Here is a 26,436-nt window from a genome sequence, read left to right on the forward strand (position 1 = left end):
GGTCTCAATTTTTAAGGGCCATATTATATGTACTGAAAATTTTCGTTCGTTACACGTGCGAAGAAGGGATTCGCAACTCTTGTCGAAAACTCCGTTCGGTCGTATGCTACACGTTTCAAATTTCCTCTTTTCCGCACTTGTATCCTAATGTACTATTTTTCTCACAACCATTAATTGTAAAAAAGTCATCCTTACAGTAGGAAAGGACAAGCATTTTTCAAGTGATTAAAAAAGTTTCATCCTGCGCAGTGTGAAAGTTGCGAAGGTAAAACCCGCAACCACAGGCCGGTCCCCAAGGTGTACCTGTTTTGAAGGGTTTGTACGCCGTAAACCCCTAAGTCATGAGAACTTACATTAATCAGGGCCAGAGCCCGTATTCACAAACATATGTATTATTGACTTGTTGACGTAAAATTATTACGTATCTAATTACACGAACTAGTGATATAAATAAATATAATAATAATATTAGAACTCAATTGAATTATAATTATAATATTCAGAAATAAAATATGAGTGCTTATCAGTCTCATCACACGAATAAATGCCCTTACCGGGATCCAAACCCAGGATCCTCGTCGAAAACAATACGTGTGTCCGGACGTTGAAGGATTGTTTGTTAAGAATGTTAAGGTAACGTAAATTATCTCACGGGCCCACTAGAGGAATTTAGACTGCCATTCGTAACTATCATAACCAGTGATCGGAACTATGGGATTAACGCTTTACCAAAACTCGCTACCTAAGTGGACATTAAGTATAGAGTGCTTACAGCCATGAAAATATTAATATCCTTGTTGTAAAGTATTGGAAATCTTGGTTTCAGGTATAAAAATAAAGTTAACACTGATCTGAAAATAATAATCATGTTTTTTTTTTATGTCAGCTGTAAGGTTTTGTTAAAGTTTTAATCCCATAGTTCCTATCACTGATCATAACGGACTGGACAATGTGATTTTAGGGCGTTAAACCAGGAAAATGGAAAATAACAAAGGACACGGCAGAGGCACGAAACGCGCTCAAATATTTGGGAACAAAAGTTAAGACGATACATGAGGGGTCAATTCTCCATACAAACGCTCTCGACTATTTCCTTCCTGGTTTTTGAAGATATAGCAATGATTTTTTCGACACAGATTATTATTATTTTTATCTGTGTCTGACAGTTTTGATTTTTTTGATATTTATATTTTTACAGACGCTAGACCCAATCAAAAATTATCAAAAACGGCCTTTTTCATTGTGGCGCAAAAAAAGGTGTGATACTCAAGATTGGTAACAATTAGCCAAAAAACTAAACGGTCCGACACAGATTACTTCATTGTTGTTCAGATTCTCTAATTTCGTTACGATTGATTAAATTTTGAAGGAGGAAACAGTCGAGAGCGGAACCTCGATTTTAAAGATTTTTTCGCAGTATCTTTTAACTGAGTTGTTCTGAATGGACAATTTTTTTTCGATAAATCTAGTTAATAACACTAGTATATTTAACTAAAATTCCCAAATATAAGAGGGTCTCCTTTCCATTTTAGCATTTTCACTCCTGTAGCGTCTTAAACGTGTTTTTGTGTTTCTTATTTTAGGTATAGATCCAGCTTTGTTTTCGCCTAAAACAGAAAAAAATATAAAATACAGTTATAGGGACAAAAGAGACTTTCGGTGCTGGGTACTGGCTAATAATATATATATCACATTCAAGTTTTATTTCCGTAGAACTTTTTTAAAATTTGTCCGTCCTTTCCAACTCACTTCTTTAGTAGTTTTTTTGCTAACGACGGAAAAAATGGCCTCATTTAATCATTTGTAAGTATGCAGTGTCCCTACTATTGTAGTTTACAATAATTAATTACAGTATTCATCAGCAATTTATGTCGACCTCAGTGAATCCGTACTCGCGAACTGTAGCTTTAACCACCAAAATTTCCACTTGTTCTTCTTTTTGAACAGTAGATAGAAGTTTGGATTCCCATCTTGCACTGCCCTTACTCATATGAAGATGATCTTGAATAATGTCGTGGATGGTATCCTTGGAAAGCCCTAGGCTTGCTGCTATTTTTCTAATCTTTAGAAGTGATTCTGATTACCTAAAACTTCCCCTTGGGCGCTGGTTGATGTTATCAGGAGTGAGGCTCCCCACTGAAAATTCATCCCATCCCAGACCTTTGATAGCTTCCCGACCGAATCGAAATAGATCTATTCTATCTATTCAAAGTAGAAGAGTAACTAATAAATACGTCATCTAAAGCATATTTCATTTGAGTAAGAAATAACCTTTCATTAAGCAGGAATACTATAACGATTTGGTACGCAATTTTCGACTATGTCAAAATCTTGCCACCAACTTGACTTTGTCTTTCTTTAAATCTGAAAATATCGCATGCAAGAAAACAGAATTCCGTTTAAAAACTAATGAGACGTGCTATGCAATAGTGCATAACACGTCATGATATGACGCACAGAAGTAGGTTCGGCCAGGTCATTATGGAACAGCCTGGTAGAATAGATCACTTCCTGCCTCTTAATTCGTGCAGAAAACGTCCGGTGCCGTTACTTGTATACGAGAAACCCGTAGTCCCGAGTGACACATTAATAACAAGGTCGTTACGGCGTGGCGCCTCATCCACATTTAGACGTGTGCCCGGCGTTTTTGATTGCTTTGCTTAGTGTTGGGGTAAAGTCAGTGGCAATTTGCTAATTGATTTATTTTCGTGAGTTGATTTATGCTTTGCGACCTTCGATTAAATTTCAATTAAAATTAAAACATACCAGTATATATAAGAATATATAATAATTAGTAATGTTACGTATAAAACGTTTATTAAAAAATACCATAGTAACATAGTATGGCAGCGACAAGCAGTATAGCATACAATTAATTATATGCTAAACTGCTCGTCGCTGCCAAGCTAAATAAGCAATACAATTTTCGAGGGTAGGGATAGGGCCGACTAAGAGAGGTTAAACATTGAATTGGGCGTTTTGCCAAACTAATAACTCTTCCATATTCAATTTATCATGGTAAAGTTTAGTTTTTAGTGGTTAAAATATATGCAAAACTAAACAAGTTTTAAACACTGGATTTAGGGAACAAATCAAATTATTTTATTAAATATTATTTTTGAAAGTAGTAACACTACTATATATATATATATTATAAACTGAAATAGATAGTACACTAAAGAAAAAGCGATCAAGCCCACTGGTGGCGAAGTCGGGCTTCAAAGTCAATCTGTGTAAGGTGTCCTATAACATTTATTTATTTTATTTTTATTTATTTATACGTTTTAAACACTGCTGATAACATTTTGAATTTCCTTTGAGTATTACAGTTACGTATTGATTTTTATTTTCAATATGCACAACAAATTATTCGTTTTTCTGGGCCTCCCTAAAACAGTAACGCTAAGTACTGAGCAGAAAGGCGGTAGCCCTCATCAGGTGTGTGGTTGCAGAAATAACGGAGCGGTTCCAAACGGCCCGCACCGAGGTGCGGCAGCTGCTGCTGCAGTACCTGCTGCCGTGGCTCGTCAACATCGAGCTCGTCGACCCCAACGTGCCGCCGGCTAACCCGCTCTCTTACATACAGGTACTACGCGACACGATTGATACCATACCCTCTCCTCTCTCCTGTCTTCCTTATTATCTATCTGGCGTGTGCTAGTCACCTCATTCTTTATCTGAGCACATCATTTCAGTAAATTGTTCATAAACTGAATTAATTTGTTTATGTTTAATCTAAGACACGTTATAAAACACATACGTACATATATTCACAACTTTATTTCCAAAAGGCGTAGGCAGAGCATATGCAACTGCTCAAGTTTCAGTGCCACTTTTTCCAATTAAGGGGTTGAAAGAAAACAAAATTGTGACAGTGACAGGTTACTAGCCCATCGCCTACACAATTGAGACCACATCACCCACGAGAAGAAATGGTGAAATTTTTAACCCACGACACGGGAGAACGTTGAAAAACAAAATGCAAAAATGTAATTACCACAATTTTTATAAAACGATGTGATACATACTTAATCCTCTTTAAAAAGACACACGTACCATAATGTTCATCCAATCACATTTACATTTAAAACACCGAAATATTAGACCACATTCTTAGACGACATTTCGCAAAGTCTCATTTGGCTGGTCATCTTTTTCCGTGCCCGCATATTATCCGTGATTAATGAACTTAACGTCATCGCGTCGCCTTACCGTGTAATTAAGGTATAAATCGGATGCAGACTTAGAAAATGGAGATGACAACTCTTCATTCTCATTTATGATCACAAAGTAAGTAAATCTATCAGTGTCAAATCGTGTCTTATTTTTCCTGTCTATTAATAATTTTATCCTCGCACCTCCACCATGTTTCTTATGGCGGAAGGCGTAAGGGAACAATGTCAAAAGAAGAAGAATGTACTTTACTTATTTTATTTATTTATTAAGAGCCCATATTGTCCCACTGTTGGGCTAAGGCTTCCCTCAAATTCCTCCACGTATCCCTATCCCCTGACTTATAGTGTTTTTTTTTACAATAAGTAAGGTACTTAAATAAGACGTAAATTATACCCAATAGCTGCCTCTTCTAGATTGGCAACTCACACTTCCGTTCCGTCTGCTACTGAAACTAGAATTTAAGTTTAAATATTTAATTATTCTGTATCCAGTTACAGTCATCCTACAAAAGAAAGCTTTACAGTCCATAAATATATATTTAGATAGTTGAAATATTTTGCACTATCTTAGAAATAAATTTGTGTTCAGTATTACACGTCAGAAGCAGGGCGGAGTGGGCGGCGCGAGGGCCTCGGCTCCGCTGAGGCGACGGAGATGGTTCTCAATAACTTGTTTTACATCACGGCGAAGGTAAGCAATTAATTTTTTGGCTCAATTTCCAAATAATTGTGTTACATAATACGTTATAATTTTAATAAGAGCTTCCATTTAATTGGAGCAAGGAACCCTAAAAGTCAATGTAAACGAGGGTTGGACTGAGCTGCTCTTGAATGCTGCGGGCGAAATCCATTAATAATCCGCACTGTTGACAGCCCCGTGATTCACACCTTTGTTATGGTTGAAATACAAATACCTACACTTAATAAGAAGGTTTAATTAGTTTCATTGAAGGCGAGGCATGAGCGTATTATCTGATAACGCGGGGCTGCCTCTATTGTACTTAATTATTCTGTAAGTCTTATAATATAGTTCGCATCTTTACTATTTTGTTTTAACGGTGACCATTTGTTGAAACGAGCCCGTTGTTGACACAACAGTTTAAGTTTTAATGATGATTTTGTTGTTTAGTTCTCCGACCAACATCCTAAAGAAATTGAGGAGCTGTGGTCTACGCTATGCGCCTGTTGGCCTAACAATCTCAAAGTGATAATACGATACCTAATTATAGTATCGGGGATGGCGCCTAACGAACTGTTGCCTTACGTAAGTAATATTTGGCGGTATGAACTATTATTTGTACCTACAACTAAAAACATAACAGTTTGTCATGTAAGTTATTGCCTAACAGGCTAAGCGGGTGGTGTTGTATCTCGCGCGATCGCGGCCCGAACGTCTCCTGGACGAGATGATGACTGAACTGCAGACTGTGGAAACGCTGAACTGCCTGATTGAGCGCACGGAGACACCGCCCTTCTACAGGCTCACCTCCATGAGGAAGGCAACTTCGGGGCACAGCGACGGCCCCGGCACTGGCTCTCAGGTTTGGTCACGCTTATCCCTTTACAAGTTTACCCCCAAACTGGGGACCAATTTTTGAATTTCGAACGCACGAATTCGCCATTCGAAAGTCTTGTTAAAACTACGAAATGCTATTTTCGAAAAAGGACATCTAGTAATTTAAAATCTAGTGGTAATGACAACTCTCTTTCGATTCTGTTATTAGAATTTAAATCGCTAGTAGTGGAGATATTATTGAACGAATTTCACGAAATCGAATGACCGAGATTCAAAAATCGGCCCCCTGTCAATGATTTTAATACATGCCATCAAAATTAACCTAACAAACCTCGATTTTTCGGTTATGAAATATCGTGCCTTATTTCTGCTTACTCGTAAATACTGAATTATCTTAAAGTATGTTTTCTTTAGGACGCTACAGGGCGGACGGGAGAGCTGGCGCCCGTGGAAAAGGGAACGATTCACACAAAGAGACATAGCGGCGAAGATCCCGCTAAGGCGAGGTAAGGATACTTATTCGGTTCAGACTGCTGCACCCATTGTCATTGACACGAGATAAATATAATATTTAAGTTATAGATGATGTAGGTCTTGACTGGACATTGTACCAATAATACCAATAATTATTCCACCGATAGAAATTTGAGAAAATAAAGGGAGAGTCGCACAGTTTCTCGTCAGTCATTCACTAGCTGTCGCCGAGCTAATATAAGGAAGAAAATTTTTGACATTTACACCGTGTCCAATAAGTTTGAATACAGCACAAATAGCCAATAAAACAAAATGAACAAATAGTTACTACATTATTATTATATTTTATGAATGGCACTCTTATTTACTAGATTCACAACAAATGTTTTGGAATAACTCCAGCATTAACTTGTTTACCAGCCTCAAACGCTTCTCAAACGGATCACACGCGGCACGCACCGTTTTCTTCACATTTCATCCCAAATACTCTCGATAACCTTTTTGAAATGATCTAGGTTTATGATTTTACAAAAATTTTGTCTTCAAAGCATGTATGGCCATACAAAATAGTCTAATACGCCTAAACCTGGAGGCCTGGGTGGCCACTCATGTTTCGGATAAAAAACTGCCAAATTAGTCTGAAACTACGCTAGAATACCATTTGCCGAATGTGCTGGAGGTGCGTCTTGTTGGGACACATGATACTCATTCAACTTTAAGGCATTTTTTTCTCCAAAACCTTGGTTTTAAAGAAAAAAACGTTGATTTTAACGCTTTTATCTGTAAGTACTGAAGGTAGTTTACCTCGCTTACATACTGCATCCCACACCTGGGCCGATGGTGAGCTCTGGAACCTAGGCACATTTTTCTAGTTGCCCGGAACGTTATCTATCCTCGGTACCCATAATAGTTTATTTTGACACGTGGCGTCTGTTTTATCACATACAGATTCTCCTTATAAAAAATAACTCGTCACCTGCGTGCCGAGCAAGTATTTTGTTGGCACTTTACCTCTTTGTTTTTCTTAGACACTTCGGAAATTTCGTGTACTTTGTGCTTGTATTTTATTAAGAGGAATATACTCTTTAGTTTAAATAAGAATTTGATGGCCTGTGATCCCTATATCTTTAGAACTGAGGTAAAATGTGAGTATTCGGACTTATTGGACACGGTGTATGTTTTAAAACCGACTTAAGCAAAAGAATTTCGATTATTATTTCATTTAAAGATTATTCTTATATATGACATGCCCAAAAATGTAATCAAGGCTTTTAGTCTCATTGACATAATTACCTACTGTAGACGAATTCTAATTAAACCCTTGAATTGGCAAATATTTACGACGAGTGATACGGCTAAATATAAGATTGAGAACTTAACGCTGACATTAAATTGGCTTTTAAAGAATAGAATTCTGTTATTTGCGTTCTTCAAAGTGCTGAACATTTTTGTTGAAACCAGGCTGCGTGGCCAATCGTCTACGAGCGAAATGGCAGGTTTCTTCTTCTCCTTTAAAGAGATTCAAGCGTTCGTCAACGGTCTAAGCCGGCTTGACGCATTTTATTCAATATTCAATGAGTTCTGGGTTAAACATTCTTCACAATTATCGTCTACTTAGCCTAAATGTCGTTGCTGTGCAATTATATTGTTTTTGGAAAGATACGCATCAAAATACGTAGGTATCAGATATTTTATTCAATTAATATAGGTATTTCTTGATTGGATTGTCAAGACCATCATCTATGAAAATCGATAACAGTCTCCTCTACTCGAAATGTAACTCTGAGCATATTATATTACTAGTAACATATGTCAAGCAAAAATTATGGGACACCACATTACCTACCTACATATTATCCATACTAATATTATAAATGGGAAAGTGTGTGTGTCTGTTTGTTTGTCCGTCTTTCACGGCAAAACGGAACGACGAATTGACGTGATTTTTTAAGTGGAGATAGTTGAAGGGATGGAAAGTGACATCTAGGCTACTTTTTGTCTCTTTCTAACGCGAGCGAAGCCGCGGGCAAAAGCTAGTATAAAATATTACAATGTAGGACTGAATATTATAGGAAGTAACTTGACGCGAAAACTTAAATGATTGAATACTGACTTTCTGTGTTATGCACAGGGTGCTTTCCCGTGACGTCTACAAAACCCCAGAATACGAGTATAAATAACGCTGCTCTTTGTTTCTTTTCTTCTTTTTTCAGTTTTTTCATTAACTTACATACAAAAAAGGAAAATGCTACAAATAAGTAGACATACAAATTCGGCCAAGTGCAAGTCGGACTCACGGTTTAAGGGTTCCGTACAGCAAAATAAAACATACCTACTTTCTTCGTTCAGTCATCACAGCTAACTTAAGCGCCTGCACGTCCGAAGGCGCTTAAGTAATTTTTGCAAATAATCGATATTTTGAACAATTTCTAAAAAAACGTAACAAAAATTAATTCATATCGTCACTACTTTTAAAAAATCTCGTATCTCACGCTGCTCTTCAAAGTTAAAACGCAGTAAGTCTAAGATATGCATTCCATACATACTTACTACAATTTTCTTTTCATTGGCAGACGAAGATACAAGTTTTTTTAAAAGTAGTGACGATATATAATATTCAAACGCGCTCACACAATTTTAAGAGGTTGCAGCGGCAGTGAGTGAAATTCGTAATTTGATTTTTTTTTGTTTTAAGTCCGACTTACGCTTGACTGTAGATTTCTAATAGATTGAGGGCTATTTTGTGTATTTTTTTGAAAATTTTACGATAAGTAGTTTTGGAGATAAGGGGGTTAATTTTTTTGCTATTTTCTTATCTTAAATTACGTGAAAATTACTTGACTAAAAATTATCAAAAAAAAGATTTTTTTAAATACTTACAAAAAGCTATTTCATTTTAAGAGTTTTGAATGATTCACGGTTATTTTCATTAGACTTATATTGACCGGGATATAGACCGTGATTACCTTTTTGATTTTTGTCGAGCTCCCGATATTTCGACGCAGTTGCATGCATCATGATCACGGAAAACTGACGAAGGCGGGTGGATGTTAAAGTTGTATAGACAGCGCGCGATCTACCCTCCTTCGCGCGCGTACCTTCTACCCACCTATAATTTTCTCTAATAATCTGGCCTTAAAAGGTTCACTACCCCCAGATCTGCCAATTTTGACAGCTCCGGTTTGTTTACACTTTTTTCAACAGCCAAAAGTATAAACAATAGGACTATACTGTCGATCTCTACATCACCGTGCTGTATCTTAGAAACTTTATCGTACTAATTGAGCTGGTGAGATTATGAATATTTTTTGTTACATCTTTCTTTATTTCCTTACTACGTTTGTTATATTATGTAAGGTAAAGGGATGAAATTTGGGGTAATTTTAACTAATTTTAATATTTTCCTCGTTTTGTACTCAATTAACTAGAGTATCAACCGACCACCCATAAGTCCTCTAATAAACATAGAAGTAAAACATGGATAATAAGTAATTGGATATACTTAAACATAGGCAAACGTAATTGAGATGTCTCGTGTATTTTATCCATTGGTTTAATGTAATAGCACAAACGTGTTTTTAATTAGGTAAGTATTAATAATACTTACCTAATTAAAAACACGTTTGTGCTATATGAATTTCCTTTAAAATCCTCCTGATTAAGCCATTATAAATTATAGTTTAATTTTGCATGGTCATATGTATTACAGAGCTATTTAAATATACTTAACCCGACTCAATACCAAAAGCAAATAGTTAATCATTAATTAATTAATGGAACAGTATGGATTACGATCTGAAATAGATATCATACAGAAAAAAAAAACAGAACAAAACAATATGAATCATTTTTCTTTTTACGAAAGCGACACATAAATACGCAATAATCGGCCTGTATATCGGAGATAAGTCACATCGGGGACAGCGATAAATCATATGAACGGGTGTGTCCAGCGCGTAAGTGATTGGCCCCGTGCTTGGCAAGTTAATAAACACACCGAAAACACTGCGCACCTGAGCCCACTATCTACTCTGATATTAATGACATATTATCACTACTTACACACTAAACTTATCGCGCTTTTCCTATAAAGTGCCTATTTGACACCATCAGTTTTCATGTGATTGTTTGACAATCATCCTCCTTGCGTTATCCCGGCATTTGACACGGCTCATGGGAGCCTGGGGTCCGCTCTGACAACTAATTCCAAGATTTGGCGTAGGCACTAGTTTTACGAAAGCGACTGCCATCTGACCTTCCAACCCGAAGGGTAACTAGGCCTTATTGGAATTAGTCCGGTTTCCTCACGATGTTTTCCTTCACCGAAAAGCGACTGGCAAATATCAAATGACATTTCGCACATATGTTCCGAAAAACTCATTGGTACGAGCCGGGGTTCGAACCCGCGACCTCCGGATCGAAAATCGCACGCTCTTACCGCTAGGCCACCAGCGCTTCATATGATTGTTTGACAATATACTTATTGACAATATACTTTATTGACGCAGCGACCAAAAATGACACGAGTTTATTATACCAGTTGTCTCAGTGCTGTGCGATTTATAATTTCCGAAATAGTTATTTGTTTTGCAAGGGGGCAAAGTTGTTGTTTAACCGCACGTGCCAATATTGATACCCGAGCAAGCGAAAGATTCCAATATTGAACCGCGAGCGTAGCGAGTGGTTCAGGCAGTGGAATCTTGAGCGTTGCGAGGGTTTCAAGGGACGAAGGTTAAACAAACTTTGCCACTGACTGAAACACAAAATTTGTCACCACACCAACACGAACAAAATACGAACTATAAAACATCAAATTAAATCAAATCCATCAATTTATTTAATACTTATGATTCAGAATCATCATTTATAGGTAAATTCTACCAGCCAGCTTAAGACATCAAGTTAAAATTTATATCAAATTACTTTGCACTCTTGTGGACAAAATGCAATTTTGCTATCTGTTTTCGAATAGCAAAGTAAGCCTTTAACAGATGGTGTGGTGAACATATAATTTTCAGTCATGCGTACGGTGCTTATTTGCCTAATCCTACAAAATGACCTTCGGGTTTTAGAGCGATAATACGGAAATGAGATAAGTCAGTGTCAATTTATTTCGCTTGAATCCGTAAGCCCTTTTGAAATGTCACGGGCTGTAAATGTAACTTACAATATTAGTATCCAATTAACTTCATATCACAAAGTGAAGCTAAGCAAAAGCGTGTAAAGCTTTGTTTGGTGTTTACACACCCTTTGCATGTGAAAGAACACTGGCACACAAACTACGAACATTATTTGAAGTTACTTATTACTTAAGGCCTCTAAAATATTGAAGCAGAATCCCAGTATTACGGGCACTTATATTCCTGGAACTTTTTCACGAGACATTGTCAAAATGAAATACGGACATAGTTGTTATTCATCAGCTTAAGCTAAGCTGTTAAGCTTGGAAACGGAACTCGCACTGTTCGCAGTAGGTGACTAGGGGCTTACTATTTTTATTATCATAAAAGCCCGTTTTTAGAGTCGAGTAGTTATTCATTTTTCTAGTCAAAACTAGTTTTTCCTTAACGCCTCAGTAAAAAAGTTTTTCACCAGGGATACCAAATAAATAGATAAGGAAAAGGTGTTTGTACAGAAGACGTGTTTCGACTATAACATCTATATTTATAGGATAATTGTATCGTAAATCCTCATTGCTATAGTACTTTGAAGGAAATGGGAACTATAAGTTGACAGACTTCATGAAACTGATCATAAACAGCGCTTCTGTGACTTGCCTTGGTTTAGGTACTGCCTGATGTATTTTTATTTTACTGTGGGCATTAATAGTTCACCTGCGTTATGTGAATTTATTAAAATCAATATAAATTTAATAGCCAAACTCACGTCCAAAAATATCACTTCGATTCGACACGACTTAATAATTGCCCTGTTAATTTGTTTATATTGGCTCTTCGATTGATATTTTCAGACGCTACTGTACCTACATTGTAGTAAACGTTGTTATATTTTAAAAGACGAATGTTTAATGACATGTTATGACGCAGTGGTGGCAAAGCTGGGGACACGGCAGCCCGAGACAGCCGAGCGGCGGAGAAACGCGCTTCGGCACCGCCTTGCGCCACGCCGCCGGCCGAGGCCGAACCCTCACCCTCCGACGGCGATGCCACTCCGGTAACACTAGAAAACTGCCCTTAGTTTATTTCTATTTAGGGCCGGTTGCAACAAACCGTCTGTCACCGTTAAAGCGTTCGTTAAATTTTATTGTATAGGAAGCTCCATAGATGTCTGCTGCGTGACGATGATGTATCTGTCAAATATGGTTGATGCAACTGGCTCTTAGTCTTCATTACTAACATTCCTGCAATGTGTGGCATAGATTTAGAAGTGTAATTTGATTGTGGCGGTATTGCAGACGGGCCTGTGCCCCGAGCTGGGTATGGGCGGCACGCCGGCGGGCAGCGCGCCGACCACGCCGCAGGAGCCGCGCATGGACGTGCCGCAGCCGCGGCCGCTGCCCATGCCCGAGTACGGCGGGTTCTTCGCGCGCCTCACCGAGTACCTGCCCGACAGCAGCCAGCCCATCTCCGGCTTCCACAGGTAAACTTACTGATACTAAGTGAGACGATTTTATTCAATACAGATCTTTTTGACAGCTTTAACTCATACTGAATGGTTACCGCAAAGGGCCAGGGCAGAGGTAGACCTAAGAAGAGACGGCGGGACGACCTCGGCGTATTATGTAGCAACTGGCAAGAACGGGGCATCAAACCGTGAGGAGTGGAGAAAGAAAGGGGAAGCTTTTGCTCAGCAGTTGGCCACAATTTAGGCTATTCAAAAAACTCATACTTGACTCATCCAGATCGTTAGGTAGGAACTGACACCTACATCTTGTGAAAAAGTTAACTTATTATCCTTAGGAGTAAGTAATTAAAATGTAGATTGTATTCCGCAAAGAAAACATTTGTTCTAAAAGTTTTAATAAGTGGGATAATCTCAGGGAATCTCTTTTCCATACAAATTAAATATTACTTTAAATGTAGGCGATCATCAGTGTAATTGACGTTGAGTGTCACTTTTTTACGCCAATACTGGAATAAACTTCATATCAAGTCAAACACTCTACTTTTCACTTAGAATAGGACAAAACTAAAATAATAATACAAACTTTAATTAACAGTATGTCTTGAGGGTACCATTAATTTATCATTAAGCTTGAAATATCGTTATTTATGGAATGAGAAGTTATTTATATGACTGATGAAATGAAATTATACCTACAGTAACCATTAGACATAATTATCTGAGTGGTATTCTCAAGGCGTTAGTGCAAGCTCAGATGTATCAAATGGAGATCGTACAAAAATCAATTTATATATTTAAAATATACAATATTTATGTTTCGGGTCTATAAAAAACAGAAAAAACATACTTGAAAAGCAATAAATATGTAAGTATTAAGAGTAATGATCGGAAACATAATTCTTGTTTAGTATTCACCCTACATACTCAAATAGGTACTAAAGACGTTAAGGGCCGTGAACATCAGTCACCTAACATTATATTATATGAAAGACAAACAGCCCGCCCCTTGTCAAATACCTCCGGAAATTCGCGAAGTACATAATTAATACACACTATAGTTTGCAAATCGAGCCACGAGAAACCAACCCAGCTAATGAAATGACGACCCAATTTCTAACCTAACATGAGTAACACAACATTAGTAAGGTCCCACGGGAGCAAGTACAACATTATTGGTTATCTTAAATGGTTATCTTAATGGTAGACATTAAATATTGTATACAAAATCAATGGGGCTCTTGCCTATCTTGTCAAAATATTTATTGTTATATTTCGCCGCTGTGTTGACCGCCATTCCAATACTTTACGAGTAGGTACTTAATCTACCCACTTAAGAGAGTTACGAATACTCCCCGCCTCCCCGCCTACTTCGCAGAAAGTAAGCCAATTTTATCGCGACCAATATTTAGGTAGGTAGACATAATCTGATCATTACTTGGTTTTCATAAGATTGCTCATTTCCTACAGGGAATACCTACAGAATTAGCAATTAAATTGTACTATAAAGGTTTCCCTTTCGCTCAAACATTTTTTATCAGTCTCACCTTCAACATGATAATTTGAACAGTCTCTCGACTTAAATCGATATTTGAATGAATCAAATTGGAATCATATCAGCCGGCCTGGCCGAAATGACAATCGTTGACGCTAGACACCGATCAACACGCAGTCTGACTCTGTCGCCCTAATACGGAAGAGCGATAGAGATAATGATATTATCGTAATCTTTTTTGGGATTCGACTACCTGTTAGCTGTTAATCGAGCGTTTATTTCGCTCAGACTTGTCCGTAGTGCACATTATTCGCACGTCCGAATTCGCCTATTTATTTTACATTTGTAATATCTAAGACAGCGAACTAGAAGGTGAGACAGGTCGGAAATGTAGTATAAACTGGAGGGAAAACTTATTTGGTTTTATGTGTAAAGTTGGTTACCATTAAAATAACTTGTAGGTACCTATTATTATAGTGCCTGTTGAACAGTTTAATCGGTCATAACTTTATTTTAAAATGTTTTTTTTTATCGCTTTGTGGTTTCAATTAAGAACAAAGTTTTTGTTCAGCAAATACTTTTTACGGTTATAAAATCTGGGTAAAAATTGGGGCCTTCTCGTGATGAAAAGGTTGTTCAACATGATTCTAAAAATGTCATATTTGCGCGAAATGCGCAACGACTTTTCATTTAGATTATATTTCCTGAATCTATACTTATAACACGTTGACGTAGCTAAAAATATATAAAATATACTATAAATAGTTATTTACCTGAGCAAGCGAAAATCTTGAGCGTTGCGAGCGTTTTAATGCACGAAGGTTAAATAATTTCTTCCCCTTAGGCCCACTTGCACCAACTACTTAACTCAGGGTTAGTGGGCTGTCAACTGTCAAATTCCATATAAAATGGAGGGTTAACCCTCGGGTTAACCCTCCATTTTCATTGGTGCAAGTGGCCCTTACTGAAACAAAATTTTGTACAACACCAAGACAAGGAAAATACTAACTGTAAAACCTCTAATCAAATCCATCAATATAATAAATGAATGATTCAATATTATCATTTACACGTCATTTCTACCAGCCAGGGTATGCGATCAAGTTAAAATTTGCATAAAACTACTTCGCAGTCTTGTCTTAGTTTTTGATGTATCAAGAGAGCGTTTAACAGTTGTTGTGATTTTGTAGGTATGATTTTGTAGGAAAGTGAACACAAGGTATGTGTTGCTAGCAGTGAATGTATAGAATGTTAAAACTGTGTCGTAGATGCAACGTGGCGGTAATGTTGCTGTGCGACGTGGTGCTGGACGGCGTGGAGCTGGACTGGTCCATCCACGTGCCGCTCATGCTGCACATCGTGTTTCTGGGCATGGACCACACCAGGTATGCCTTACTGCTTACATCGATAGACTCTTACAACGAACAGAAACGCTTTCATCTTCACACTCCAATTGTATACATTTGCAGGTGGATTGTTCACCAGCATTGCCGGCAATTGCTGCTAAATTTGCTCGTCGCAGTGGCAGCGCACCACGACCACTTGACTGTGGCTCGGGTGCTGCTGGCCAGCCGCTCCGCGCAGCTCGGCCTCGGCATCCCGCCCGCCTTGCCCCTGGTACCCCACAACTTTACAGGTAACCATTCATCTCTACACCACCCAGCTTTCGTTCGCTACCAGTTATCATCTGGCACATAATCACTTTTTATTTACTTTTATTATGGTATTTATTGTTATTTAGAACCGGATGCCGTATTCGACAGCTATTTACAGTGCAACGGACACTCGCCTCGGCCGCACCAACCATTATCCTTTAACTCGGACCCGCAAGTCACGCCTGAAGGTATTTGGATGCTTTGACAATCAGCTTTGTACGTTGGATAATAATAAATATTAAACGGACTCAAACTTTAAAGTCTGGAAATGCTAACTGTGTCCGAGCTTACATCAGTCATTCATCGTTCTTTCTACAAACATATCCAAGACTTGTCACTTTGGTTTGGACGTGATTTAATTCCAATATAGCACGGTCGTATTGACTTAACCTCCTTCTTTATCGACGAATGAAATGAAAATAAACCAGTTTTACCTCCACCGACGTACCTACACATTAAATAGATCTGTTTACTAGAAACCGTTTTAAAACGTCGAAACGTTTATGAAGCGGCAAGTAGTTACCATTATTGAATTAAGTCAACTCGGAGGCGTTTCTTTGCATAACAAAACAGGGACAGTTCATTTTCGCTTAATTTGTTGTGGACATTACGAGGCGCGTGACTTTTTATGTTTTCATTATTCTTTCTGTTTTCTTTCTGTGCACTACGTCGTTAAAGTGTAAATAAATGAATGGCTTTGAGTATGTACTGGCGTAGTATTGTAGAGAGTATAGTATAGAGGATGTGCGATGTGTAGGTGAAGGGGAGCACTACCCATCGCTGCCGGTGATCGTGACGGAGGGCGAGGCGGCGGAGGGCGAGGCGACGGAGCCGGGGGCGGCGGAGCTGCCCGTGGCCGACGTCATCAAGTCGCTGGTGCACTTCCTCGCCAACCGCCCCACGCACATGCCGCTCTGGCAGTACGAGGACATCACTGCTAAAGGTTCCACCATTTTACTCATAAATCTCATAATCCTTTGTCCTCCTCCTCTGTCATATTGACTTTTGTATTTGTAAGAAACTGATAAAACACAATTTACCTAATTCACGCCCGAGGCTTTATATGAAAAAGAGGGTACAATGCGTGAGCTTTCAACAGGGATTTAAAGCGATATTGCGACAAGCAAGCTAGCAATATGACAAGTCAGTGTACATTTTACGATTCCGTCTGATTTCACAAGAATCACGGCCCTTTTGAAATCTCACGGGCTGTGCGAGACTGTTTCTATGCTATTACGTGTAGGTCAAACACAAGAGTCCTAATGAATAGTGCCTATTTGAATAGTTTATTTTTACTATGTGCATGTTTGGTCGGATTTTTAGTGTCGTTAAGTTTTATTAAGCATACGCAATTGGGTTTACTACCAGCTATTTAAGGGAATTGCGTATAAAATCGTTTTATCGTTTAATCAATGTCAATAAATTTATTTGATCTAATTTTGTTGAATTTTTTAATGCGTTTTAATAATATTAGTAATACTACACACAATCTTAAATATCATATTTTTGACGGTTAAATGACGTCACGCCGTATAAGAGTGTGATTCCAAATACTCCAGTTATGCTTCAATAGATGGGTAATTCCATATAACAGAGTAATGTAAGTGACCAATTATTTGCATGTTTTTTTTATTCATGGTGCTAATTTAAATATCAATATATCTAAGGATTAAAAGTAGGCTTATCTAGAGATAAATTAAGACTTCAATTTGCATCATAAATAAAAAAACATGCAATGAAGTGGTCACTTACATTACAGTTACGTGGAATTGCCCAGATTACTTATATCAATATTCACGTAGTGGATATACATAGAGCATACTACCTACATGTACTCCACAGTGTTCGCTGAATGATACTGCTGCATTCTGGCGGCAGAACTTTGCAGTAGTTAATATTCCATGTTATAAAACTATTATTGTGTGTACCTAGTTAGTTAGTTAGCTATTTTGTCTGGGTAAGTACGCGGGCGGCTTGAAAGTGTTTAGTCTGTAACACGTTTATGTGTACGGTCAGTGTGGAGCCTGCGCAGCTGCCAGCAGATGGCGACGCTAGTGCGGCACGTGCTGCGCGTGTTCCGCGAGTCGCTGCCGCTGGCGCTGGTGTCTGAGCGCTGGGCGCAGACCGCGCTGCAGCTCGGCCTCTCCTGCCCCTCGCGCCACTACGCGGGCCGCTCGCTGCAGGTACACTAATACCGCACATTCATTTACTTACTTACTTGGCTGGCGCGATAACCTAAAATGAGTTTTGGCCTCCCACACAAGAGAACACCACTTTGCTCGATCTTAAGCGGTATCTCGCCAGCTAACGCCGACGCCGAGCTCACGGAGGTCTACCTCTATCTAGGATGATTAGGAAGATGCAAATCTTACAATACACAGCTACTGCGCTAGATTAAGTTTAGTACAGCCACGAGCTTTAATTTGGGACCCGACCAAGGTTGAATATCGTGTAGCAAATTTTCGCTATTTAGAGCTAATATTTTAACACTGCCTGTGTGGTGACGGGTTAAGAATTTCACCACCCCCTTTATTCCCGTGGGTGTCGTAGAAGGCGACTATGGTTAAATTGTGGTGTAGGCGAGAGGCTGGCAACCTGTCACTGCAATGCCACAGTTTCGTTTTCTTTTAACCCCTTATTTGCCAAGAGTGGCCCTGAAGCTTTAGTAGTTTCATGTGCTCTGCCTACCCCTTTATGGGATACAGGCGTGATTGTATGTATGTATGTATTTTAACACTGTCAATGTCATAATATCGACAGCCTTATGCCTTATTGCCTGCTTATGCCTTATAAAGGGTTAAACTATTTTCTTGACTGACACTGACACGACATATGTCGAAAACCGTAATGATAGTTTTTTGCAAAGAGTGTAACGAAAATGGGTCACAAATGGTTCGTGAGTGTACCTACAGAGCTACTGCGCCCATAAGTTCAGTCTGCGGCCGTTTGCAATTCTCGTCACCCAATATTATCATCTACACGGTGTTTCCGGTATCACTCAAAACCTCAGACACCCCAACTGATTTTTATTTTTTTAAACTCATCTAGAGTATTCATCTTTTAATCTGATCGTTACTTTTTTTTAAATTGAATTTTTAATTTTCTGTACAGCTCTACTTGACTTTTAGCTCTACACTCAATAAAATAATTGCTAACTACCATCATAAACCATAAGACTATTTATTTGTGTACGTTACTGCAACGACATAAGGTTTACCAATAGACAGCTAAGATGTCACTGTAAAACACTTTAAAGCTTTGTCACAGTAAACTTCAAATTGGACAGGTAATCGCAGTAAGCAAATAAACTCAATATTCAAAATGACAAGGTTGTAATTAGGTACGAGTTCAATTTGTTATGACTTATGATAAACATTAAGATTAAACTGACAAACAACGTCAAACTAGTAGCGGAAAAAATAATCGTCCAAGTAACCGGCCAGTATTAATACCCCTAAATACTGAAAAAAGGTAAACAACCTCTAGCAATGCGATATACACAATGTTGTATTACGAGTACAATAGAATGGGCACGTAAAAAATAACTAATAATACAAATTTAAATAAAAATATTACCCCCATCAAGATATAGCTCAATCGATTCTACTCTCGATTCTGAACAAACTGTTTTCAGGTTTTTAGTGTTAAGTGAAACACGGTGTATATCATAACGCACAGGTGTTCCGGTTCATCGGCGTGGCCATGACCGGTCGCATGGTGTCGGACATCCTGTCGCGGCTGGTGGAGACGGTGGCGGAGCAGGGCGAGGACATGCAGGGCTACGTGACCGAACTGCTGCTCACGCTCGAGGCCGCCGTCGACTCGCTCGAGTCCAACTTCAGACCGCTCGACTACATGCGCGACATATTCAAGTCCACGCCCAACCTCAACAACAAGGACGGCGGACAGCCGGCCAACGGTGGAACGTTCTCCGCTGGTACGTATAACTTGCAGGGCTACGTGACCGAGCTGCTGCTCACGCTCGAGGCCGCCGTCGACTCGCTCGAGTCCAACTTCAGACCGCTCGACTACATGCGCGACATATTCAAGTCCACGCCCAACCTCAACAACAAGGACGGCGGACAGCCGGCCAACGGTGGAACGTTCTCCGCTGGTACGTATAACTTGCAGGGCTACGTGACCGAGCTGCTGCTCACGCTCGAGGCCGCCGTCGACTCGCTCGAGTCCAACTTCAGACCGCTCGACTACATGCGCGACATATTCAAGTCCACGCCCAACCTCAACAACAAGGACGGCGGACAGCCAGCCAATAGTAGAACGTACTCCGCTGGTATGTATAACAAATTGATCATAATACTTGTCTGTTGTACAGTAAATAATTTGAATATGAGGTCCGGAAACTGAGTCTAGACAATCGTTTATTTCATTCAAGAACGTTTAAGTTTCTTTACAAAAGGGCAGACTTATTTAATAAAAAATATTCCTGGCTCCTGGGCAAGACTATTCTTTTTTACATTAAAATTATTAATTTCGTATTCGATTTTCAATAAAAAAAAATACATATTTACTACAATTATTCTTCGACTGCCTCATTAATCAGACACTACAGCTAAAGATTTAGTGAGCGTGTGGCGTTGAATATGCGTAGCCACCATTCATTCACGAATATGAAGTACATGAGTGTGTGTGTGTGCGCAGGCAAGCGGTCCCCCGGCGTGTGCGTGGGCTGCGTGAGCAACCATACGCGCAGCACCAGTTACTCCGTGTCCTACTGCGTGCGCAAGAACGCGCCGCCCTCCAGCGCCGACAAGCAGACTCACGGTACGCAGCCATTGCTCACCTTTTTACTATAGAACCAACTGAATCATGACTCATGATCTACTTGACAGATAATTCGTTTGAAACTTGCAAGGTCTAACGCTTAGGTATAATGCACTTGGGTCGTTTTAAATACTAACATTACTAACTAAATTTTGTCCCTACACACATGTCACAGTGACACATGTGACAGTGTCTAATAAAATGACAACAAGTTTGTCACCAAGCAAACCCTATCTTCAAGCAAATTTCGATCTACTTACATTTAGACAGTTTGGCAAAATGAGCTTATGGTGGGTCATGAATCAGTTGGTTCGACAATACTGGTTAGCACATCCGACAATACTAGTTCGCTCCAATATACTGTAAACATCTTTAGAAGGCAATGTACCTTATGTGACTGTTGTGTTACTTTATCCTCGTAAGGCCCAATGTACATAGTTGTTGCAATCTAATTTGAATCTCTCGTGAACCGAATAAGGCAGCATTTCTTTTGTTTCATTGGTTTTTGAAACAAATGAAATTCTCACCAATTTACTTATAGAACAGAGTTCAAATTAAAAATAGGAAAACTAACTATGGTGGGCCTTACGAGGCCTTACTAGACAAAAATGTTACACTGCTTAAACAGGTCTTTTTACGGATTATAGGGCCGAGTATTAAATGTCGATTTCGTAAATTTCATTGAATAATATCTCCACTACTAGCGATTTAAATTCTACTGACAGAATCGAAAACGACATTACCACTAGATTTAAAATTAGCCGTCATTTTCAAAAATAGCATTTCGTCGTTTTCCAGAGACTTTCGCACGACGAATTCGAGCGTTCGTAGTTCAAATAAGGCCGTATTTCCTGTCAAGTGAAGTAATAAGTATATTGAGCTCTTATTATTATAGCAATAAATCATTGAAAACCAACTGTTTACAGAGACCCGGACTAGGCCCTGCAGTGAAGCAGCAAAGGGGATCTGCTCGAACTTGTGTCGCTCCAGATCAGCGCAGTCGCTTAAACTGTTAGGCGATAGTGCAACTCAGGTACTTTTCTTTTAAAATTATTGGCAGTTGCAATTTGATTTACCATTACTTAACATAGTGAACGTTTTATTACTCTGATTCTTTTAGAAGCAAACCAACGGCCATGACATGAACATATACTAACAAGAACTTGACTGCTATTTACGCTACATTCCCTACTTTAAGGTAAACTTTTAAATGCATAAAGTTTGCCTCTGTTCAAGGAAGACGGTGTTTTCGAACTTGTTTAATTTTAACTATAAAACTCCCGTGAGACTCATACATATTTAAAAATATTTTAAGCGGGTTACTCACGTATTAAGTCGATATAATTGTTTAATTTTATCAGATAAGTATTTAGATGTACTCTCTAAAACTACCGCGCTTTACAGGTCAATCACAATTGCTTTGTAGTCTTTGTACTTTCTATGCTGAATAAAACAACGGAGTTAACATAGTAACAGGTAAATTCACAAGAGCTGGCACGAATGGAACGAATGAGTGAATGAAAATGTGCATGTGTGTGAACTATTAACCAATAAAATGTCAATAAAATTTATTAATTGTGTTCCGAGACAGAAGTCAGCTTTCGTGAACAATCTGCGGGCATAGCACACTAGTTCGATAAACTTTATCGCATCAGTGCGTCCCTATCGCAATCACAAATAGTGCGAAAAGGACGGATATTACGCGACCATGCTTGCCTGCCTGTACGTGTATGTGATGTTCCTTAGGACGACAAGCTGACCATCCTAGCGACACTATTCTGGGTGGGCGCGTCACTACTGGAGTCGGACTACGAGCACGAGTTCCTGCTGGGCGTGCGGCTGCTGGCGCGCGTGATGGCGCGCCTGCCGCTCGACCGGCCCGACGCGCGCGACCGCCTCGACCGCACGCAGGCGCACACCTCGCCCTCGCTGCACTCGCTGCTGCTCAAGGTCAGTATATACGAACCTATATAAATCTACGGGCGCGACAGACAGGGCATTATACGTCGCGAAACCATCGACACGACAAGAAGAAGTATATACGAAGATAAGCTGACCATCCTAGCGGCGCTGATCGGGGTGAGCGCGTCACACGTCTGCTTAGTGGCGGTGTTGGAAAACTGTTCGTTAAGTAGTTCGATTATTTTGAGTTATAGTCAAAATTAAAATCTAAGTCACATGTATTCGACATAACATTAATTGATTCTTGACTGTTAATGCGTTCCCACACTATCCGACCCGATATCGGATGTAGGAAGGATTTCAAAGGCAAAAATCAAAGATGGCGGCTTACATTTATGAAATATCGGTCCTACATCCGATATCGAATCGCATAATGTGAAAACGCACTTAGTCTCCTCGTAATCTGGTAGAACGCAACCTAAATATGAAATGTTACAGGGCTGCACACACCCCAACACTTACGAGCCGGTGGTAGGCGTGCTGGCGGACATGATCCCGCTGCTGGAGCTGCCGGTCATCGACCCCACGCAGTCGCTCGCCTTCCCCATGACCGTGGTGGCGCTGCTGCCCTACATGCTGCTGCACTACGAGGACGCCAACGAGCTGTGTGTGCGCGCCGCCTGCCACATCGCGCAAGTATGTACTCCCTTGACGTAGCGTCAATTGACAACGTTTCAAAATGTTAAATGTCCCTAAATCGAAAACCGTAACGTATTTTTAGTAAAAAATATTAAAAATAGTTTAAAGGGGAAGTAACGTCACATAGCTGATTCAGAGCTGCCATTATAACTATGGATTATAACCAAAAATATCTTCCGCTTGGGATGTCACTTGAGTTTGGCAGTGACACTTATCACCGCTCGTAGCAAAGATAACACATTTTCATGGATTAGTCTATGGCTTGTAGTTATTCAATATTTGTTGACAGTGACACTTGACAGTCAGACATCTCGGACTGTTTAAGCTGACTGTTAAAACTTTTTTAGGAATGATTTTGTCATTTTCTTAGGTGTATGAAACAACACATGTGCCGTCATTTAGTTGATTCTTGACGTTTGTAACTTACGCTCTTTCTACACGAAGTAGTAATAAAAAGGGATTTTCGCATTAATGCATTAATGCGATCGTGTTCGGAAGTATGAAACTTCGAAGGGCTGCACTTTACAAACGTTTGAGAAGACATGTAATTTGTTCCTTATTGGAAATTTTTACATCAAATTGTCTTATTTTCTAGTTCACAGCTGAGAAGAGCAAGAAGCTTGAGAATCTCGGCACTGTGATGACGCTATACTCGCGGCGCACGTTCAGCAAGGAGAGCTTCCAGTGGACCAAGTGCGTCGTCAAGTACCTGTGGGACACCTACTCACACCTCTCGCTGCAGATGCTCGCCTTCCTCGTTGAAGTACTAGAGAAGGTTAGTCCCGAGATATACCGCACTACAGTGGTGGCGCTGCACTCGCGGCGCACGTTCAGCAAGGAGAGCTTCCAGTGGACCAAGTGCGTCGTCAAGTACCTGTGGGACACCTACTCACACCTCTCGCTGCAGATGCTCGCCTTCCTCGTTGAAGTACTAGAGAAGGTTAGTCCCGAGATATACCGCACTACAGTGGTGGCGCTGCACTCGCGGCGCACGTTCAGCAAGGAGAGCTTCCAGTGGACCAAGTGCGTCGTCAAGTACCTGTGGGACACCTACTCACACCTCTCGCTGCAGATGCTCGCCTTCCTCGTTGAAGTACTAAAGAAGGTTAGCCCCTACTTAACCCCGCGTAAAAAACTGGTATAGTTGTAGGTCATATTTCGAAGCATTAGGTACCTAAGTTACGCAATCTATGCAAAGCCCTCTAGACATAGATGAGTAGGATGTGTTGATTAGAGTACTCCTAACCTATGTACAAAATGTCGTTCCGAACTCAGCAGTATTGACGGATAAATTACGACATACTTATAATATTTCTGAACAGCCTCTATATGTACCCAGCAGCAGCGGCTGGTCCATACAAGCCGATTCCCACCAGCTTGCCTAAAATTGATTACTAGTAAAGTACCTAATGTTGAAGGTAAGTTTCTTTTTGCTTTGGTGTTACTTAGCAGAAATTTTCACCAGCCGCAACTGGTACCCAGGTAGTACATACAGGGCTTTCGTTTTTAGGGTTCCGTACCAAAAAGGTACAAAAGGAACCCTTATGGTGCCGCTCTGTCCGTCTGTCTGTCGGTCCGTCTGTCACATTCCTAAATGTCTCGAGACCTTATGCTGTCGATTTGAAATTTGGAATAGTTATGAACATTGTTGACCTCTACAAATTGAAAGTATTATTTTTATTTATTTATTAATATTAATTATAGAAAATGGCTAAAATGAAAGGGGTGCAAACAGCGATTGTTAATATACCTAGATGTCTAAAGAGCTCTCAAAAATGACCCCACGAATATTGTGCCACGGTAGGCGGGGCCTAAAAATTGTGCCACGGAGCTTGTCAGTGCGCTAATGGCGGCCAGTCGGAACAGTCGTAGTACGACATATTTAGAATATATGTTTACAAAAAGAATATGCCGCACTGTTTTGTAATATCATGTGCTAGTCGTTCCAACAAATACGGAGAAAAATATGGGATTAAGTTTCATGTGTAATTTGGCGAGGATCATAATTATTTCGATTTATTTTGTACGAGCTACTTTTGTATGGGGATGATGTTATGCAATATTTTTAATAGCCATTTATATTTAAAAACTTTCATTTTTGTATAATTTTATTAATATCGCGCGACCATGTTTGCCTGCCTGCTGTGCGGCCGACGTAGGCCAGTAAACTTGTTTAAACACACGTACGTGTCAGTGGCATAGGAGTTCGATTATTTTGATCACAGACCTTGTGTCACCGGCATCGGGCATAGTGATTTAAATGGCCAATCTGAACACATTCGTGGACACGTATGGTATATAGCGTACGCGTAGTCATTTGTTTCCTTTGGTCTATGACAGATGACGTCACTAATCGTCCCTAAACGTGTTAATTTAGAAAGTTGTAGAATAGAAATAGACGTGACGTCCGGTGTCAGTACGCTGTATTATGATTTTGGAACCACTTTTCGGCTGTCATTTTGTTTGAAAGTAGTGTTCTATGTTATTATCTTTCGGTGGCGACATCTAAGTAATTACATATTTAAGGGCCGGTTTTTTAGCCGCCAGATAAATACGAGGGCTGATTGGAAAGTTCGCGGCCTGACCATTAAAAAAAAAACTTAGTTTCTTTTTTCTGCCGTCATTTTGAACTATCATTATTTAGTTGTCATCCCGCGAAATTATAATTAAATGCAATATTTTAAAATAAGTTTTTCCTCTCATTTAAAAATACGTGTAAGTAGTTTTTTCACAATAGACAATTTGGAGCAACGTGATGTAATTAAATATCTTCATAAAAAAGGATTGACTGCGAAACAAATTTATGAAGATATGCAGTGTACATTAGGGCAATCCGGTCCATCATATACGATGGTAAAAAAGTGGGTAGCTGAATTCAAGCGGGGACGAGTCAGTATCGCAGATGACCCTCGCTCCGGGAGGCCAACTACTGCGACCAATCCAAATAATGTGGCAACTGTATGCAAAATGATAATCCAAGACCGACGGTTAAAAGTGAGAGAAATAGCCGACATCGTAGGCATCTCCTATGAAAAAACTCAAAACATTATAGTTAACGAATTAGGGTTTTCCAAGGTGTCGGCGAGATGGGTTCCAAAGCTCCTTTCAGTGGAACAAAAAATCACTCGTCTAACAATTTCACGCGACTGTCTAGAC

The 26,436-nt window shown here is 39.5% G+C and overlaps 1 protein-coding gene across 1 annotated transcript in view; it reads left to right on the forward strand.

Moving 5' to 3' along the window:
* The window catches only part of LOC125241883 (protein furry), a 179,952-nt gene that overhangs the window by 130,918 nt on the left and 22,598 nt on the right, over window positions 1-26,436 (forward strand). The window contains exons 27-45 of the mRNA XM_048150568.1: window positions 3,453-3,586; window positions 4,765-4,866; window positions 5,305-5,439; window positions 5,525-5,716; window positions 6,106-6,197; window positions 12,213-12,339; window positions 12,581-12,765; window positions 15,511-15,627; window positions 15,712-15,878; window positions 15,984-16,085; window positions 16,655-16,840; window positions 17,914-18,080; window positions 19,576-19,674; window positions 19,852-20,011; window positions 20,557-20,679; window positions 21,606-21,712; window positions 22,426-22,629; window positions 23,080-23,277; window positions 23,876-24,055. Of these exons, the coding sequence (XP_048006525.1) occupies window positions 3,453-3,586; window positions 4,765-4,866; window positions 5,305-5,439; window positions 5,525-5,716; window positions 6,106-6,197; window positions 12,213-12,339; window positions 12,581-12,765; window positions 15,511-15,627; window positions 15,712-15,878; window positions 15,984-16,085; window positions 16,655-16,840; window positions 17,914-18,080; window positions 19,576-19,674; window positions 19,852-20,011; window positions 20,557-20,679; window positions 21,606-21,712; window positions 22,426-22,629; window positions 23,080-23,277; window positions 23,876-24,055 (2,777 nt within the window). The remainder of the gene's footprint in view (window positions 1-3,452; window positions 3,587-4,764; window positions 4,867-5,304; window positions 5,440-5,524; window positions 5,717-6,105; window positions 6,198-12,212; window positions 12,340-12,580; window positions 12,766-15,510; window positions 15,628-15,711; window positions 15,879-15,983; window positions 16,086-16,654; window positions 16,841-17,913; window positions 18,081-19,575; window positions 19,675-19,851; window positions 20,012-20,556; window positions 20,680-21,605; window positions 21,713-22,425; window positions 22,630-23,079; window positions 23,278-23,875; window positions 24,056-26,436) is intronic.

The sequence above is a fragment of the Leguminivora glycinivorella genome, chromosome Z, assembly GCF_023078275.1.
Source record: "Leguminivora glycinivorella isolate SPB_JAAS2020 chromosome Z, LegGlyc_1.1, whole genome shotgun sequence".
NCBI classification, from domain to species: Eukaryota; Metazoa; Arthropoda; class Insecta; order Lepidoptera; family Tortricidae; genus Leguminivora; species Leguminivora glycinivorella.